Source organism: Lycium ferocissimum, chromosome 9 (genome assembly GCF_029784015.1).
Source record: "Lycium ferocissimum isolate CSIRO_LF1 chromosome 9, AGI_CSIRO_Lferr_CH_V1, whole genome shotgun sequence".
NCBI lineage: Eukaryota > Viridiplantae > Streptophyta > Magnoliopsida > Solanales > Solanaceae > Lycium > Lycium ferocissimum.
Genome location: NC_081350.1, coordinates 60,943,871 through 60,964,379, shown reverse-complemented (window position 1 = coordinate 60,964,379; position 20,509 = coordinate 60,943,871). Strand labels below are relative to the sequence as shown.

The window sequence follows — 20,509 nt, the reverse complement described above, 5'->3', positions numbered from 1 at the left end:
CTTCCTGTTCTCCATCAAAAGAGGTGAGTTTGAAGGACAATAATTGATCAGTGTCCTTCAAAATTTCCACTTGAAAACCTGCTTCCACAAAGATCCATATCTTCCCATTTATATTGTAAGCAGCTGTCTCCATATTCAACCACATTTTATACATATCAATATGTCTAAGATGTTGAAATGGCTCCATAAGGGCTATAACATTGAATTGTTTTTGTCTGTGTAATAAAACTACTCTTTCAAAGGCCTGCTGAGTGTTAACAGACCTAGTATTCCAAATGAGAGAGCAATTCATTGAGAAGTGGATTTGGCAAGTGCTTTCCTTGTTTGTACACCTCCTGTTAATTTAGGAGGTACACTTTTGTCTCTTTATATGTGTTGCCCGATCTCCTTTCTTGCCTTTTCAGCCTGTTTTGGAAAGTTGTCTGCATTACTACTATCTTCCAGCAGCTTTCTTTCTTCATCCACATCATCTCCAATGTCAATATCATGTTCCTCTTCATTGTCATTAATTATCTGTTGATTGCCATTTCTGATAGTGTGTTCCTGCAGTTGCATATTGACTTCATCTACTGTTGCAAAGTTCAATGTCTCCCCTGTTATGTCCTGCATTTCCCCCTTGTTGTTATGAATTTGGTTGTGATTTTCTTTGCTCATGGCTATATCTATTTGCCCCTCTTGACTGTCTGTTATGGCTGATGTTCCAATGGTAACTGAATTCGCGGGTAATCCAATTTTGGACAAATTATGATCATATGCTTCATTGTGATTATCATCCGGTGGCTTTTTTAGAGTGTCCTTTTCTCCTGAAATGGATTCTGCTTGTCCCCCAACAGAAATAGCTTGACCTGATCTCTGATGATTATTTTCCTGATGTTTCCCTATCAGAGACTTTTCATCTTGCTGCTGTTTGTTGTCTCTGTCAATAGACAACCTATTATCACTTTGTTCTGCATCAGTATCTTGTGGCATTATCATTAATTTTGCTTGCTGCTCTTTGACTGCATCTGCTTGTGTTTCACCTGTTTCTGCCTTAGTTGATTATCTTTGTTGTTGCTATCTTTATTGTGACTTTCTGTCCTCTTCCCTTTCTTCTCTTCTTTGTTCTTCTCTGTATCTTTGCAAGCTTCACTTTTCTTGCCAAAAGATGGCTTTACCCAAGGCTTGGAAGTCTCCTTTTGATCTTTAATGTTGGATGTGTGGTGTTCCTCTGATTTCTTGTTTGTCTCCTCTTGCATCTCCTCGGTTAAATCCACCAAAGTATCATATTTGTTTGCTATTACTGTAGACTTAGAACTCTGCTATATCACTGATTGTGTTGCATTCTTTGCATTGCTTTTATGTTTCCTGTTTTGCACCACATTCCAATTCTCATACACCAATTTTCCATTCTTGCACACTCCATTTTGATTTAAATCGGCAGCTGGTTGTTTCTCAGTTGATTTGTTGGCTTCCTTTTTGGCTTTACCCTTAGCAATATCATGTTTTTCTTCTTTTTGCTCCTCTCTTTTTGGCTTGTGTTCTGGATGCAGGATCCAGCAGCCATGGACATCATAGCCTTGTAATTTGCAGCGTGTACAATATTTAGGCAAATAATCATATTGAATTTTTTGTCATTTTGATCTCACCTCTCCTGTTTCCTCATCGAAGCAATTGATTTGAATTCTTTTTGTTAAATCTTTCAACCAATCCACTTCCACTTTGATCCTAGCACAACTAGGTCTCGTTTGAATATTTGTGGCCTTGTCAAGCACCAATGGTGTACCAACCGCAGTTGCTAGAGAGAACATTGATTCTTTGTCAAATAGGTTTGTTGGTAATCCGGGAAAAGAGATCCAGGCAATGGCTATGGTTGTTTTCTCATCCGGATTAAACCATGGATCCCATTTTATAAATCGTAGGGGGAAATATCTATTTCTGACCCTTAATTCCCAAGCTTTTGATAGTAAAGCTGCATAATCTTCTAAAAGTGACAATCTAATCAAAACGTGGCGCTCCTCCAAGTATCCCATCTCGCATTTTCCTTTAACTTCCAACTAGATTGGCAATATTTTCCTCAATTCCGCTAGATCTGGCCTTCCATATGAAAATTTTGCTACAATAGCAAATTATAAATTTTGTCGCATCGTTAACTCTTCGAACTCCTTGTTCGTCCATGTCATAGTTGGTTCTCCATGTAGAAAAGTAATAATTTTTGGTTCAAAAGGTTCAGTAGTTTGCTGTGTCAACTCATTATGTAATGCAATAGCATAATTCATTGGTGTAGGGTTAGTGTTATTAGTATCAGAATTGACTTCACAGATCTAACAGATAAACAGTGACGTTAAAAACGTGCACTAGTAGCCAATTCAACTCCATTTAAAGAAAAGCCTCAATCTGTAAAAACTATCTGAAATAAATATTATGATCTCAACATTAACAATTTATAGCTGATCTTTCTCTTTTTCTCTGCCATATCTCTTCCCCTTCTTCTCTTCTTCTCTACCCTTCCTCTATTCTTCTCTGTGGCCCCACTACAACTCCTCGACCACTCCATCTCTTCGAATGATTTAGGGACCATTTGACCATGATTTCAAATTATGATTTGGAAGTATTGATTTAAAATTAGATTAATTTGAAGTTAAAATTTATTTGGACATGCAATTTGGATCTTAAAAGTTGTACTCTTTCTTATAAATATGAAAATCTCACAATTTGTGAAAACTATCAAAATTTCTTCAACTCTTACGATCTTTCCAAAATGAGCAAATCATAGTTCACAAGCAATGTATCGGAATATCATAAGGCGTCGCATTAATAAATTTCATAGCTCATGTTCCTTTTATAAATAAATGCTTGCGATTATATGCTCTTACAAACTTTTAAATACACGTAATTTTGAAGATCCATTGGTCCAATAAATCAACAATAGCAGTAACTAGCTATACTTTAATATAGTCCTCTCACATGGTACAGACAATCTCTTCACATCAAGTATGGGTCTTTTTTGGAATTGAAATCCTACCTTTTAGGTGAATTTGGAATTTGAAATTGAAGTCGAAGTTTTGTTCAAATGTCATAAACAAATACTGAATTCAAATCGAAACATCAAATTTCAGCTCCAAATTGCATGACCAAACGCCTACTGAGTGTTTGAAGTCGTTGGTAAAGGTTGCCCAAGTCTGAAATTGTTTGAGAAGGTGTGAGTCTTGTGGATTTCAGGTGTTTGAAGGAGCTTTGACGGTGGTTTCACGTCGTGGAATTTCGTATGTTCGGATCTACGATGGTGGATGGTATTTCATAGAAAATAGGAAGTTGTTAGTGGCTTCACGGAGCCGTGGTGGTTGTTTTAACCTTGGTAACAATTGTTAGTTGCTTGTTGAACTTGATATTTCCAATTGTGGAATCACAAATTTTGTCGTTAGTGTATAATCAACGCATACTTGATGAATAATCGATATATAATTGGTGTATCTTAATGTATAAGTATTTATCATATCTCATCTTCCTTGGATTTCTTCCTTTTTTTAGCTTTCGGAAGAAATGTATAGATTGGATTTTGGGGTCTTTTTGTAGTGGACCGTTAAGTTAGACCCAAAGTCCATCTCTTCGCATCCCCCGAGGACACATTCGTTATACTTCTTGATTCCAACATTTTTTCACCTTTTAGTCTTTGGACTGCTGGAAAACCCTGTAGTTTCAGCTTTATTCAGCCGCCATACGAGCCTTGTAACACTATTATTACACTACCCCACCATGAGTAGGGATCCCTCACTTTTCCCACATTTTCTGTTCCCTGAAGAGGAATCTAGCTACAGTCAAACATTCTAGTAGGCACATAGTCTTTCAGTTCATCAACACTACCTACTGACTCACTGGCTTGGCGTTATCGTTCCAGAAAGAATGTTAGTCTTTGCATAATGGCAAAATTTTCAGACAATAGATTGGAAGTTTAATTAAAGGAGCAGCAAAAGGAAACAAAAAAGGTTGCTCCAGTTCCAAGAGCACGCAACTTCTAGCCAAAATATTAGGAGTTCAAGTCTCAAATGGCGCAAAGTGGAAAAGGGCCACTGTTCCTCTTGGACAGGGGAGTATGGAGGTATACCATTTTCAAAAGTGATTTCAGTGACTTCCAAACATCTAATTAAGGTATTTAGTTAAGGCAAATGTTTTCCACAAAAATTGTTCTTAAAATAAGTACTCTCTCCGTCTCAAATTATTTGTCGCTTTTTTTGTTTTACACGCCTCTTAAGAAATAAATATCTACTTGGTCTTTTTATTTTGGTTCAAAATAAGTGCCCGCTTACATAATTAAGAAGGAATTAACTATATTTTTTTCATGTTTGCCCCTATTCACTCAAGGCAATAAATAGGCAACACTCTTATTAATTAATGGTTGATTAGTCAAACTACCTACTTAGTTAGTGTTTTCTTGTAAGTGTTCAGTGTTTTCTTAAGGAGTGTGAAAAAGACCGACCGGAAACTTATTTTGAAGCAGAGGGAGTATCAATTAGGAGGGATATTTTGACTTACTTTACCCTTATTTATGTCTAAATTGTACTCTCTATCCATTAAATGTTTACTCTATTTATGTGTCATCTCCATTAATGATAAAATTCAACTAAGAGTAAAATAGAAAAAAAAAATTAATTACCTTAAACTTCTAAAACGATAAATAATTAGAGACAACTATTTTTAATAACCACAACAAATAATTTGTGACGAGGGAGTAAGAATTATTTTTTATGTTTGATAAGTAAGCTGATATTATCCCAAGAGACGTGCACATTTATGCTCCCTCCGTCCCATATTAGTTGTCCACATTACTATAAATATCCGTCCCAAAATACTTGTCCATTTACAAAATCAGCATAAATTGATTAAATTTTTCCTACTTTGCCCTTAACATTAATTGTTTTTTAAAGTATGAAATAAAGTGCAATTAATTGAAAAGAAATAAAGGTAATGTAATAAAAATAGATTTTTATTTATGAGTTCTTAAAGGACGTGTAAAGAAAAAATGAACACGTAATCTGGGACGGGTAGTGGGACAAGAGGAGGAAGGGAAAAAGGGGGGGGGGGGGGGGCGGCGTTGGCGTTGGCAGTTAGGAAGAAAACAATTAATGGGGAATGTCCCTTGTTGTCGGAAGGAAGTCATTTTTCTGACTTTTAAGAAACTTCTTTCCCAGGAGAAAAACATTTTGACTAATGAAAAATTGGATCAAAACACCACACTCCGGTAGACTGTCAAATTATATCATAAATGTTGCCTCGAAATATATGTAGTGCAAATATGAGAATGAAACGACAACTTTCAAGCAAAGTCATCCACGCATTTATGTGTTCAATGTGATCAGAAATCATTTCTGATAACCAATATACCAGATAATGACTTGTTCATAGAAAACATTTTCCTAAAGAATCATTTCTAGTCAATACCATACACCGCAAAATAAGAAACTTTTGGGGACCTTACAACCCAAGTAGGTCCATAATTGCCCGGCGATCAATCGCAGAAACAGATCATCTTCTATTTTAATTGCTAAAATTCAATAGCGGCGGGCAAAAATGGAAACCAGGAGGTCCATCTATCTACAAACATCTAAAAGTAAATAATTAATATTCAAGACTGTTCAACGATGGTAACAGTACACAAAAAATGGAAGCAAAAGTTCACTTCTACAATTTACGTGGGTACAACTTCAGCATAATCGGGTGATATCTGCAAGAGAAACAGCCCAACGACAACCAGCAACACCAACTGTAATAAAAAACAAGTGCTGTACTTACACACTCTCTTCTGTAGCTTTAGCATTTCATCAATGGTCATGATATCTTCACCGCAATTCTCAAACTTCGTAGCCTGTGTTTTAAGGGTTGCAGCCATCAATTCTGCTTCTCCAAGCTTTTTAACAATCTGCGCTTGTTCTGAAGCTAATTTCTTTTGTTCTTCCAAGAGGTTAACTTGTTCAGCTGCTGCAACTCTCAACTTTTTGACCGCTCTTGATACAGTCAAATACTCAACTTCAGCTTCAATTTTCTGTCTGAAGAGAGCCTCAACCTCACTTTCAAGGTCGCTAGTTCTCCGATGCAACGCAATTCCAACACTCTTTTCTTCCTTTTTTGAGCAACTATTTGAGATGGTGATAGAATCTTCTTTTTTAATTTCTCTGAAGCCCCAAAGTTCTGCAGAGAAAGCGCATCAACCAATTGATGTAACTGGAATAATGAAACTCCAATGAGTAATTGATTTTTCAAAAATGTAAGAAATATAGTTTTACCAAATTTGGTAAAAATAAACACAGGCAACGCCAAGGACTATATACTAATACAAAGGAAAACCAAATGCAATGGGAAAAGGTTAAGGAGTGAAACAAACTGGTCAATGGTTACAAATCCCCCAAAATACGCTTTGAGATCCAACACTAATAACTTCAATATGCTGAACAACACATCCTTACATGCAATGAGATGGTGTCTAAACTACCCTGAGCTACTTAGGCCTCTGTCCACTAGATTCTTTAGAAACAATGAAGCGTATCAATAACCCTCAAGCTAACGTAACGCATCGTGCCTCTTGGTTGTTCACTTTATGTACTGTTTCAAATAAAGACCAGCTTTGATGTAGCATCATCAAACAGGAAAATTAAACAAAACAATTGCAGAAGAATCAGCCAAACATGTGAAATCATTTTTTATTTGCTTGAGAGGGTTCTACAGCTTAAATAAGTCACTTCAGGACTCAATGCTTTATTAGTTATGTGGAGCTAAATATCAGAAGCCAAACACCGTATTACTAATACTGCTACGAGATATTAGCTTGGGTTCTTCCAACTCGAATTCTACCCATATCCAAGTATCCCCATGGCCTTATTACTCTCCTAATCACGGCTTTACCCGAATTAAATAGCGAAAATTTACGGGGCTTTACGGGCAATTCATGGCGTGGGGAATGAATATAGCGGGCAAGTTGCCACAAGCCCCAAGTCAACTATGCTACATGCTAGCATCGACTGATGTGCTTCTCCAAATGGTTGAAGCCAGTGACTACGCCAAAGTAAAAGAATTGGATACAATTAACTTTTTTTGAAAAAAATATAATATGCAGGTTCAGACTGTCAAAAGAGACCGCATGTGATAACATCTCACAATTTATCGAAAAAGGATTCTGAGCCTTTTGTGAGGAGTGGGTTATTCAATTAAACTTTTCAACCGCAAGACACCATCAGTCTAATGGACAAGCTGAGTCCAGCAACAAAATAATAATCTCCTCATTTAAAACATGGCTCAACCAAGCCAAAAAAGGTGGGGTGACAAGTTTCCCACATAAAATAGAGGCCTATCGAACGACCGCCCGCACTTCAATAGGTGAAACTTCTTACTTCTTAGTTTATGGAGCAGAACCCTTGCTTCCTATTGAAGTCGGTGTACCTAACCCAGATACACGTGGGGAAGAGAGGAACCAAATAAAGAAGTAACAACTGACTAGACTTCATAGACGACTGAAAAGAACAAGCATAGCTCCGAAGTGCATGTACAAATAAAAAATTGCTTCATATTACAATTAAGATGAACAAGCTTGAATTTCCAAACGAGGGGATAGGTTCCTTGGACACGTGTTTCTAAACACACAGGACCCAACCTCTAGAAAAATGGGGGCCAAGCCTGTACCAAATAATAAAAATGGTCAGACAAGGGACATACAGACTCCAAAGACCGGACAACATGGAACTTCAAAGAAGTTGGAATGCCAGATACCTGAAATTATACTATTTTTGAGAAAACCGTTGATTTATATAAATTATTTATTTCCTGTCAACTCATATACTTTTGCACGAAATTAAAAGCACAGAATGAGAAGTCCTATGCCGCCAAAAGAGAACGAGGCCCCACATCTTGTTGGTCTTATAGCTTCGAAATAAATGGTCGGACAACACACCTTGTGACTAAACTTAAATTTACATACCCTAATAGGCGAGGATTTTCAAATACAAATGCAATACATGACCAGCTCCCATTAAACAAAATATTTGATTGTCGTGTTATTGGCATTAACCCAAAATATCCATAAAAACTCAACTTGACTGTTTGGGAATTGATCTAAGCCGGATGCGATTGCAGATTAAAGGCAGGAAATGGCATGAAGCTATGCTTCTGGGAAGACAATTGGTTAGAAGAAAGCAATTTGAAACTCTTATTCCCAGATATATACATCCTCAACCAGCAACAAAATGCCTCTGTGGCAGAGGTATGGTCTAATCAGGGGTGGAATTTGAGTTTTTTTTTTTTTTTTTTTTTGAGAATTTTAACATTTATATTAACATCCACAGGTATACTACACAAAGAAAGTGTAGTCCCCCTCAAAAGAGTTCACTTACCAAAAGGGCTCCTATATCTATTGCTAGTTACAAACTGTCTAGAACATTGAAAATATCTTCAGTTTGTGTTGCTAATTACTGTTTACACCAAAAATAGAAAAGGCCTAAGCAATTCATCTTGAGCTTCTGAATATTGCAGCTTTTGTTCTCAAAACATCTCTGATTCCTTTCTGCCCAAATACACCACCAAATAAATGCAATTTGAGTTTTAGAAGACTACTAAATGACTGGGAGATGCAGAGACTAGCAGACTTCTACAAGATCTGGGAGCAATTTAAGGGACCATCTGATGATGAAGACTGTCTAATCCGGCAGAATCACAAACTAGGCAAGTTTTCTGTAAAGGAGGCAAGTTTTCTGTAAAGGAGGCATACACGACTTTTAACATTTTCGGAAGCCAGATTGACCACTGACCATGGAAATTGATATGGAAAGCTAAGATCCCTTACAAAATTTTTTGTTTTGTCTGGCTGCTAGCTAAGCAGGCAATACTAACTCGGGAAAATCTCATGAAAAGGGGTTTTAATTTTTGTCCAAGGAGTTTCTTTTGTGGTGAAGAAGCAGAGACCGTTAGTCACCTCTTCATTCACTGCAAGATTACCTTTCAGATATGGAGTTTATTCATCAATTTGACAGGGTTAACATGGATAATGCCTGAGAAAATTGTACAGCTCCAGGATATGTAGAATAGTTATGCCAACCTTTCTGGCAACAAAGAGAGATGGAGAATTATACCAGCTTGCATCTGGTGAAAGGAACCTTAGATGTTTTGAAAATAGGTGTAATTCTTTACAGAAGATGAAAATGAACTGTCTTGCTTTATTCTACTTTTGGTGTAAACAGGAGTATATGGAAGATCTAGAATCATTTATGGATCTCTTAGGTTCTATATAAGTTTTTGTTATAGGATTGAAGATCTTCTGAATACTCCTTTGTAACTATGGAGACCTGTAACCGTTTGTGGCAGGTCTGATTTTTGCATAAATATGTAAGTGTTATCTTTTCAAAAAAAAAAAAAAGAGCCGGATGGGATTGGAGAAAATTCCCAAGCTCCAAAATCTCACTATTTCCCCCCACCTTGTAATGCCTCCTTCTATACTGTCCAGGTTTCATGTGAGGGAAGCATGAGTCGCGAGAGGTATCATGCGGCCCGCTCCAGGTTTTTCAGTCATCCCAGGCGGAGGGCCTCCCAAGCCCCCTGAACTTTCTGCTTCTACTTGCTCGCCCAGGATTGTCTCTCGCGACTTAGCGCGCGAGTCGCAGCGAGAGGTCCTGGACTTCTTTTGTTTCTTTCTTCCTTTTCACTTCCAACATTTGTCCAATGTTTCTGCTATCAACACTTTCCTACTCATACCATGAATATTTTAGTACTCTTCAATCATTCTCTTACTCTTGTGTGGATCCCACAAAACTCGGGTTGCTTTAATAACTTTATTTAAGCCGAAATTAGCCTAAATAAGTTATAAAAATTTAAAGGGCTTTATACTATTGCCACAACATTAAACTATAAAATAGGCAGAAATTTGAATTTTCATGGCAACAAATTAAATCTTTTGCCACAGTAGATCACCTTGTGATGACTGATGACAATATAAAGATTTCTATATATTTCCTTTGTCGTAGCAAAAGAATAAGATTGTTTGCTATATTTCGTGACCAAAGAGTACTACAAATGTATGTACAACATAATAAAATTTTATAGTACTCCCTCCAGATACCAAAAAGAGAGTCCACTTATCAAATCAAGAAAGAATTAACCTTATTTTTCCATATTAGCCCCTATTAAGTGTTATGTGATCAAATCTCAATACCTATTTAATTAGGGCAGTTTAGTCAAAGTACCTATTTTTGTCTAGGAGTTAGTATTTTCTTAAGAGGTATGCAAATGGCTAAGTGGACACTCTTTTTGATCCGGAGGGAGTAATAAGTAATAGTCCTTAGCCACAAAATATGTAAAGTTTGCAGCTAACTTTTGGCTACGCCATTTCTTGCCACGATATTCTACAAAAGAAATAATTGGGGCCAAAGTGTTTAGCCACAACAATTTTCATATTTTGTAGTTGTATATGCATTATTTTGTGCAGGATACTTGTTGATGGCGTCAGGTGATGATCACATTCCTCCTTTTTGGGCGCGACAAAAACCATTACTTTTCTTCCCATGAAGAAAAAAATAGTTATATAAGAAATTCATAATTATATGATCGGAAAAGGGTCAAAATGCGCTTAACGTATTAAAAATTGCTCAATAATGCCCTCGTTCCACCTATTGGACCAAATTTTCCCCTCCTTTTACCTATTGGATAAAAAATGCCCTTAAACGTATTAGAAATGGCTCAAATATGCGCTCCTCCACATGTTAATTGATAATTCAAAAGGGAAGCCCGGTGCACATGCGCGGGGTCCGGTGAAGGGCCGGACTACAAAGGTCTACTGTACGCAGCCTTACCCTGCATTTCTGCAAGAAGTTGTTTCCACAGCTCGAACTCATGACCTCCTGGTCACATGGCAGCAACCTTACCAGTTACGCCAAGGCTCCCCTTCACACATGTTAATTGATCATTATATGTTAAAAACAAATTAATACATATTAATTACCTAAGTATACTATGTACCAAACTTGTGGGATTACACTGGGTATGTTGTTGTTATTGTTGTATTATGTACCAAACTCCATATAGAAGATAAATGATGAGTTGTTTTAAAGCATATATCGATTATGAATACAGTATGTACTTACAGGTAGAAGTATTGCTTAATCAAGACATTTATGTATGTTTTACTTAAGAGAAACTATGCAATTATGGCTGTTATTCCAGTTCAGTTTTGCATTCTACGTTAAAAAAAAAAATTTGGCTAACTACGTTAAATATTCTTTGCGGAGATAACTCTAAAAGTTAGAAATAATGGATTCAAAGTGCGAATTATTTTTTATGCAATTAGATGTATGTGTGCCTGTGTTTTTTCTTTATCCTTTTTAAATAAACAGATGGACTAGTAGCTGTTGTAGTAGGATATCTTTTGTGGCTCTGTTCATCAGAAGCAATGTATTTCAACTGCTGCTTTTATGAGGTTATCTTTATCAAATTATGTGCTAGCATTAAGATAATTAAAAGTTGTAACTTTCCTTTGTATGATGATATGTCTTTAATATATAATATAAAATATACGCTTACTTTCTTCTTAGCATCTTTAGATATACTAGTTTCTGGGTCTCGTGTCAACGAGCACAAAGTTATGAATAAATACATAGATATTACTATTTATTTTTAAAAGCATGTCCAGAGTATCAAATAAACGTAAAAGAAAAAAATAAAGATAAATTTAAATGCGCCATTTGCACCAAATTATATAAACTTATCACATTAGTTTATCGATTAGTTGTGTTAATTTAAAACGAGTTTTGAGTTAGGTTGGTTGTTTTTAACATATAGTGATCAATTAATATGTTGGAGGGCATATTTGAGCCATTTCTAATACGTTAAGGGCATTTTTGATCCAATAGGTAGGAGGGGCAAATTTGATCCAATAGGTAGAAGGAGGGCATTTTTGAGCCATTTCTAATACGTTAGGGCCATTTTTGACCCTTCTCCGTCGTATGATTATGAATGGTAAAATATCAAAAACTCATTTTTGTATGATTATAAAAGGTAAAAGTATTAAAATACTACCCGATTGGACTAGATATTGTTTACGTCTCATACCTTTTCCTACGGCTTGCACGACTAAAATATATCACAAACCCTTTTATCCATCAAAATATTGAAATATGATCCAAAAATGTTTTCTAAGAATATATTAACATCTTTTACAGAACATATTTTCCATAGGATCCATTTTTCTATCAAATATGCCTTTGTCACCAGTTAATTATTTGCACTTCCTAACTCCAAAAATAATCATGGACTCTGACATCTCAAATTCAATTTGAATTTTAGCAATTTAAACTTTTTAAGAAAAATTGTAAAATAATTTCCTTAGAACCAGATTACGCTAATCAACTTATTTAAAATTTGGCCTAGGATCTCAACCAACTTGAAACTTTTTAATTTGACTACAGTGACAAAATCTGTTAGGCATCTATAAAAGCCGCACACCTCTTCAAGTTTTTTATATTCTACTACAAAAGGAAGTGCATTTTTATGTTTGAGAATCAAATATGGCTAGAAAAAGGCTTAGACATACTAGGAACTGTAGTGAAAATGCGAGAAGCTCAATCCTTGATAGCAGAACAGCAAGTTTATTTAAGAAAGCAGAAGAGTTTTCTACTCTATGTGATGTAGAAGTCACCATAATTATCTTTAGCCCAGGGAAAATCCAACCCATTACTTGGCAATCTAAAGGTCTGGCTAAGGATGTAGTAATGAGGTATTTAAGTATTCCTGAGGCCGAAAGGCTTAAAAAGTTAGTCCAAAATGAAACCTATCTTCTAGAAAAAATGAAGAAGAAAGAAGAACAAATTAGCAAAATAGAGAAAATAAACGAGGAGAAGGAAATGGAACTCCTCTTCAACCAAGTTGTGGAGGGAAGGAGTTTTTATGAATTTGATACTAGACAAATTAAAGGTTTGTTAAAGTTATCTGCTTCAAAGATGGCTAAACTTAATGAAATAAAGAAACAGCCCATTCAACCTCCAAATCCTCCTGCCAATAACGAACATGTTACCCTACCAGCAAGTTTAATAGAAGATTTGATGAATGACCCATGGTTTGTTGAGACTATGGCTATATTAGGGGATGGAAGCGGTACAGAGCCAGCACCAACGGAGGGCGATGACGCCAATGCTAAAGATGATGGAGATGCCAAGGACCTCAATTGAGAATGAAATAATTATGTTGTTCTATGATTGTTTTTTTCATGTTGTTTTTCCATGCTGTTCGTCTTAATTTGTTGCATTTTTCTATCCATTGCGTGTCATTGTACTTCTTATTTCAATTATTTATGAAGGTCATTCTGTTTTGTCAGAAAAATGAACTAAAGTCGTTCGGATGACCAAGTTATTGTGTCAAAATTTTAGACTATGTTGAATCTTTATTTTTAGCCATATGCATTCTCTTTCTCTTCAGTTTAGCAACTTGTTTTATTTGATCCAAAAGGTATGTCATGTGCATTTTAAAATTTAGGAATTTTTAACCTAAATATGGCAGCCAATTCAACTCCATTTAAAGAAAAGCCTCAATCTGTAAGAACTACCCGAAATAAATTTTCTGGTCTTCACAATTTATAGCTGATCTTTCTCTTTTCTCTGCCATATCTCTTCCCCATCTTCTCTTCTTCTCTACCTTTCCTCTATTCTTCTCTGTGGGCCCCCTGCATCCCATCCATCTCTTCGAATGATTTAGCATGATTACAAATCATGATTTGGAAGTATTGATTTAAAATTAGATAAATTTGAAGTGGAAATTTATTTGGACATGCAATTTTAATCTAAAAAGTTGTACTCTTTCTAACAAATATGAAAATCTCACAATTTGTGAAAACTATCAAAACTTCTTCAACTCTTATACGATCTTTCCAAATGAGCAAACCATAGTTCATAAGCAATGTATCGGAATATCCTAAGGCATTGCATTAATAAATTTCATAGCTCCTGTTCCTTTTATAAATAAATGCTTGCGATTACATGCTATTACAAACTTTCAAATACAAATAATTTTACGAAGATCCACTGGTCCAATAAACCAACAATAGCAGTAACTAGCTATACTTCAATATAGTCCTCTCACATGGTACAGACAATCTCTTCACATAGAGTATGGGTCTTGTTTTTGCAAAATATAAACTTATGGGTCAAGTTTTTAATTTGAAAAAATTGAAATCACAAATTTGGAATTGAAATCCTACCTTTTAGGTGAATTTGGAATTTGAAATCAAATTTTCGAATTTAAGTCGAAAGTCAAAATTTTGTTCAAATGTCATAAACGAACACTGATTTCAAATCGAAACATCAAATTTGAGCTCCAAATTGCATGGCCAAACGCCTATTCAGTGTTTGAAGTCATTGGTAAAGGTTGCCCAAGTCTGAAATTGTTACCACCGAGCTTTGTTCGAGAAGGTGTGAGTCTTGTGGAATTGTGGATTTAAGGTGTTTGAAGGAGCTTTGACGGTGGTTTCACGTGGTGGAATTTCGTATGTCCGGATCTACGATGGTGGATAGTATTTCATAGAAAATAAGAAGTTAGTGGCCTCACAGAGCTGTGGTGGTTGTTCTAACCTTGGTAGTAATTTCAAGCAATTGTTAGTTGCTTGTTGAACTTGATATTTCCAAGTGTGGAATCATAAATTTTGTCATCAGTGTATAATCAGCGCATACTTGATGACTAATCAATATATAATTAGTATATCTTAATGTACAATGTACAAGTATTTATCATATCTCATCTTCCTTGGATTTCTTCCATTTTTTAAGCTTTCAAAAGAAATGTAAAGATTGGATTTTGGGGTCTTTTTGTGGTGGACCGTTAAGTTAGACCCAAAGTCCATCTCTTCGCATCCCCAAGGACACATTCATTATACCTCTTGATTCCTACATTGTTTTCACCTTTTAGTCGTTCCACTGCTGCAAAACCCTGTAGTTTCAGCTTTATTCAGCCCCTATACGAGCCTTGTAACACCCTATTATTCCACTGCCCCACCATGAGTAGTGATCCCCTCACTTTTCCATTTCTGTTCCCTGTCCTGTCCTACAGCCAATGAAGAAAAATATGACAAAGGCTCTTTATAGGGCCACTTCTCTCCATCTAGTGCAAATTCTATAACCACGCAACTATTCACTACTCCTAGTCCAAATACCGATGCTGGTTTCCTGTAACCTCTGAAGATATCCCTCAGATTGTTTGCAACAAATAGGAAATTTTGAAAGCATTCACTTCCTTTTTTTCCCTATTAGAATTTACTAGAAAAAAAAATATATATAATCCCGATCATATTGTACCAACTTGAAAATGTTAAAAGAATTGCAAAAAGACCAAATGAAGAACTGTAAGTATACGAAGTTACTGTAGAAAGTGAAAATAGATAGATAGAGAGAGAAATGCGAGAAACAAATACAAAAGGCAAACGATTAACATATCCTTGAAGAGGAATCTAGCTACGGTCAAATATTCTAGTAGACATATAGTCATGCAGTTTATCAAAACTACCTCCTGACTTGATGGATTGGTGTTATCGTTCCAACAACAATGCTAATCTTTGAATAACGGCCAAAATTTTCAAACATCAAATTGAAATTTTAATTAAAGGAGCAAAAAAAGGAGACAAAAGAGGTTGCTCCAGTGCCAAGAGCACACAACTTCCAGCCAAATATTAGGAGTTCAAGTCACAGATGGCGCAAAGTGGGAAAGGGCCACTGTTTCTCTTGGACAGGGGAGTATGGAGGGTTTACCAATTTCAATAAAAATAAAAAATTAAAAAAAACGAAAAAAGGGAAAAGGAATTAACACAAAAAAAAGGGGGACATAAGGAAGCTGTCAACCAAGAACTCTGATAGTTTCCACCTTTCTATTACTTTTCGAATTTGGAAGAGACTTTTTTCACGCGCTACGAGTTTGGAATAGACTTAACAACAAAGTTATCCAATTCACACAATATACTGAAGATGCAAGCGTAACTAATCATCTCCTACTTACCTTTTCTTTAAAAAAAAAAATATATATATATATATATATATAATAATAATAATAATAATAATAATAAAAAGAGCATGACTAATCATATCCACAAAGAATTGCATAAGCTAAGTAGAAATAATTATATCGAAACAATGGACAAGAACTACAAACCTACCTCTTTCAAGTGCTTCTTGAAGGGCCTGGAGGGTGGAGAGCGAGTCCAGCATAGGATCATGATCTGCGGACGAGCAGTGATTCTCGCTCTTCTCTTTCTCAGCCTCCTGAGGTGATTCAGCAGCTAGATCTTCTTGAGACACGCCTCCGACCTCCCCATCATTTCTTCTGTCAAGATCAGCCTGAAGTTCCTCACCAACTGCTCTTTCTCTATCCTGAGTTTCATCATTCAACTCTCCGTCATGATTCATTGACCTTCCACCGTTTGTATAATTACTCACTGAATGATTACTATCCTGCAAAACCAGGGAAAAAATTGAAGCTTCACGAGTCAGATTCCATGCTGGAATGAGCATTTTCCTCTCGATTTTGACCTTTTCTCCTCTAGACTTTTTATCAGTTTCAGCCTGACCCTTCCCCTGATGAGATGGTTGAGCTGGAATCCCATATTCTTCCTACTCAAACTACTTAGCTCATTCTTATCAGATGCATAAACCTTGAACACAGATGCTTTGTACCTTGACTTAGCAGCTCTAGCTGCAGCGCAAGACTTGCTACTTCGATTATCACTATTATCCGAGTCCGTCCGACCAAGAAAAGGTGACCCCCAGTAAATGCCTGTTTGGATGGTTCCGGCACAAACATGTATAAGTTTTGCTGAAATTGCAACCGAGTTTAACAAACTTTGCTCCAACAACTTAGTACTGTACTACTGTCTAAATTACTATCCCCATCCTTGTGAATTTCCCTCTTCTTCCTTCTCCATTTCTTCAAGCAAAACCCTTTTATAGTCGGTGGCTATTTCTTTAAAATCTCAATAACTTTGCCTTTTTATTCATCCAAAATATTAGTGCTATTCACAGCATCACTGGGTTGATTCCTCGTATGGTCACTAAGCTAATAGTTATTACCTCAGAAAGTCACCTCTCTTCTTGATTCCAATTTCCTTAGACAAAGAAAGTGACTTTCTGAGATAATAACTATGTTGAGTGACCATTTGAGAAATCAACTCCAACATTACTAGACCCATTATTTTTGACATTTTGGTCTGTATAAAAGGACTTTTGATGGGGTGATGACAGGGGCGGATTTAAGGGAGCGGAAAAGTGTTCACCCAAATTTCCTCGGCAAAAAAATACACTATATACATAAGATAATTTTTTATGTACATATATATATATATATTTTGAATGCCCTGAACACAAGACCAGAGATCAGGGGCGAAGCTACCCTTGCCCGAGGGGTGTCATGACACCCCTTCGCCAGAAAATTACATTGTATATGTAGGTGAAATTTTAGTTTTATAGGTATCTATACCAGTGTTGACACCCCTTGACACAAGTTGAAGGCTCGGCGCAATGGTTGAAGGGTTGCAAAATGTTTGTATATGAATGCTGGCTCCGCACTGCTAGAAATTGGCTCATAGTTCCAAGTTCAAATCCTAGGCACTACATTTTTATGTTTTGAACCCTGTTAGTGAAAATCCTGAATTCGCCACTGGATGGTGATTGCTTAATTACCTTCAACATATCCAAGCACTGTTTATGCCATGTGTCCAAGTCCAGCACTAAGGAACGGGGAAATGACTACATGTAATCACGGGCGGAGCTAGTATATATTGACTCATGTTAGCTTCTTCGTATAATGCTTATTGCTTTATATTTTGAATCTCTTAGTGAAAATACTGATTCTGCCACTGCCTTTAATAAAGCACAAGCTAATACAAGCGGGGCCCACGAATAACAGCTGAATATTGTTTAGCAATCCAGCCAACCATAGGTCACAGGATTAAAGTCTAGGGCTATAACTTTTTTATTTTTTTGTGTGCGGACGATATGGAGAAATCAGATCAAAATCGAGAAGGAGAGACCATTATTCCAGTTCATGCAGAACGAATCTAGCAAAATTCTCAGCAATATCAGTTTAACATGCTAGTGTAAATACGGTAAAAAAGAACACATTGATCGAAATTCAATTCATTGCAATTTCAAATTTATTATTTAAGTAGAAAGAAAGTGGGGAAAAAGAAGAGAGAATTAGACGTACCTTTTCGGTCATAATGATGAATTTGCACAAGGCAGTGGCGGTGGTGGGATTTGAATGTAAACCTGGATTTGGAAATTTGCAGAAGGCCACGAAAATGGTAGAATGAATAGTTACGAGAGAGAATTTCTGTTTTTTTTTTTTTTTTTTTCTCGGTTCTGGAAAGGTGAAATAATTCATTATTTACTACTATATATATAATAGACAGCCCAAAGAGTTTTGTAATACTTAATAACGTTGTAACAATTTAGTTAACTTGTGAACTAAAAAGGATTTGCTTCTTCAAATATTTGCTCTTATATGTGTTATTTATTACTTCATATATCAAAGTATACTTTTAATAAATCAAGATGTTTTCAAACCCTTTTTGGTAATACATGGCCCTTTAGACTAATTTTTTGGAGGTGAGGTACGTACCATGATTTTTTTCTATGTCTTATTTTTGGCCCTACATTATTTTTTTTTACTTGGGTTGCCACATCCAATATGGTACATATAATTTGAGCCCATTAAAAATACTTAAAAAGTTATGCATGGTGATGATGTCATCTAATAGAAATAGCTATGCACAAAGATAATCTAAAATGGTAATAATAATAATTTTGGAGAACTCATTTGATACTGACAGAGCGTCGACCATATTTTCTTAGTAATTCTAAAATTGCCATTAAATTTTTCTTGATCTAAATTTTATTTTAAAAAATTATTTTGAATATATAAAAGTTTAATGATGTAACACAATTATATAATAGAAAATAAATTTCAAAATAAAATATAAATCGATAGAAAATAAATTTCAAAAGCGATCCTTAAAGAAAATAAAAATGAGGAGAAAAATTATTAGATATATACGTCTTTGCACCGAGACATGATTTAATTATTTAAATTTAGCCAATGCTAATGTATTTGGGGCTACATCATAGTTATAATATTATTATAACGCAAATTTAGAAAATATATTGGATAAAGAGAAAAGAAAAGAATTATCATTTCCTCACATGCATTTCTTGAAAGGAAAAGAAAATTTTTAATTAAGAAAAATCATTATTTTTTCATATATCTTTTCAATATTTTGAATAGTCAAGTATTGAAATTTATACTCCCTCCATCCCAAAAAGATTGTCTTAGTTTGACTTGGCACAGAGTTTAAGAAATAAAGGAAGACTTTCAAAATGTGTGGTCCAAAACAAGTCTTAGATATTTGTGTAGCTATAAATCATCTCATAAAGTTAAATTATTTCTAAATATAGAAATGTGTCAATCTTTATGGGACAGACTCAAAGGGAAAGGAAAATAATCTTTTGGGGACGGAGGGAGTAGTACTTTTTACATAGTTTTTAAATATGTAAATTTTCAAAGACTTAAAGATTCTATGCCCGAATTCACTGTCAAAATTAAACTATTTGACACTCGAAATTTAAATTTTGGCATATAAATTGAAACTTAGTGATTACTTTATAACCTTGATCTTGGGCCAGGGCTGAGCACGGGCTTCCCGACACTAGTACTCCTGAGATAGGTGAATTAGAAGATGAAAGAATCATTACTCATTGCGTATTTACGTGATATAGTTTATAGTTTGACTAAGCACTAGACACAGAATTGAAATAAATAAAGACTTTTAAAACTTGTAATGTATAATAACATAAATTTAAAGTTGAGAAAATAGTCAAATACCCCCTCAACGTTTACTCGGATTAATTATGACGCACCCAACCTTAGCGGGCGACCTATTTCCCCCCAGTCTTATTTTTTTAGTATTTTAGTGACCTTTAAGTGGGTATTATTTAGTGACCCCCATTTTTTTTAACTCACGTGTAGTACACGCGTCTTTTAAAATTCCAAATCAGCATCTTAACTTCCTTTTCCGTTTACCCCCTTAAACTTAAACCAAAAATAATTTGACTCCTCGCTCTCGCTCTCTCTCTCTCATCGATTTTCACTGTATTTCCACTATTTACCTTGATAATTTTCAAGCGATCTTCTACCATATACACTAATTTGCGTAATACGTAGTGATTTCTAGGGTCATTTTTGCATTCTCAAGTTTGGTGAAGTTTGTTTTGCTGAAGAAAGGTATCATTCGTGATTTTGCAGGTTTTTTTTTCGTTTTGTGTATTTTGTAGTATATTTCTCTACCATATAGTTTGCTTGTTAGGGTTTTGACACATTAAATTATTTGCAGGCATTCTAGGGTTTTGAATCGGGTTGTTTGTTAATTTAGGGTTCTTTTAGTAGAATAACTTAAATGAATGAGTAACTTTAGGGGTTTGTTACTAATTGCTGTTGATTTTGTTAAAAATCATATCTTTCCCTTTGATATTGCTTA

General features: G+C 35.4%; 2 protein-coding genes across 2 annotated transcripts; one reads left to right on the top strand and one right to left on the bottom strand.

The window, feature by feature from the left end:
• Positions 1-5,311: 5,311 nt before the first annotated feature.
• Positions 5,312-18,346, bottom strand: LOC132031431 (WPP domain-interacting protein 1-like). The gene is made up of 3 exons (XM_059421397.1): positions 18,184-18,346; positions 16,139-16,433; positions 5,312-6,162 (listed from the first exon to the last, which is right to left on the bottom strand). Exons 1-3 carry the CDS (start codon positions 18,193-18,195, stop codon positions 5,663-5,665), a joined length of 807 nt encoding a protein of 268 aa, XP_059277380.1. The 5' UTR covers positions 18,196-18,346; the 3' UTR covers positions 5,312-5,662.
• On the top strand, positions 11,543-14,400 carry LOC132031432 (agamous-like MADS-box protein AGL36). Its single transcript, XM_059421398.1, has one exon. It carries the CDS (start codon positions 12,513-12,515, stop codon positions 13,170-13,172), a length of 660 nt encoding a protein of 219 aa, XP_059277381.1. The 5' UTR covers positions 11,543-12,512; the 3' UTR covers positions 13,173-14,400.
• Positions 18,347-20,509: the final 2,163 nt, after the last annotated feature.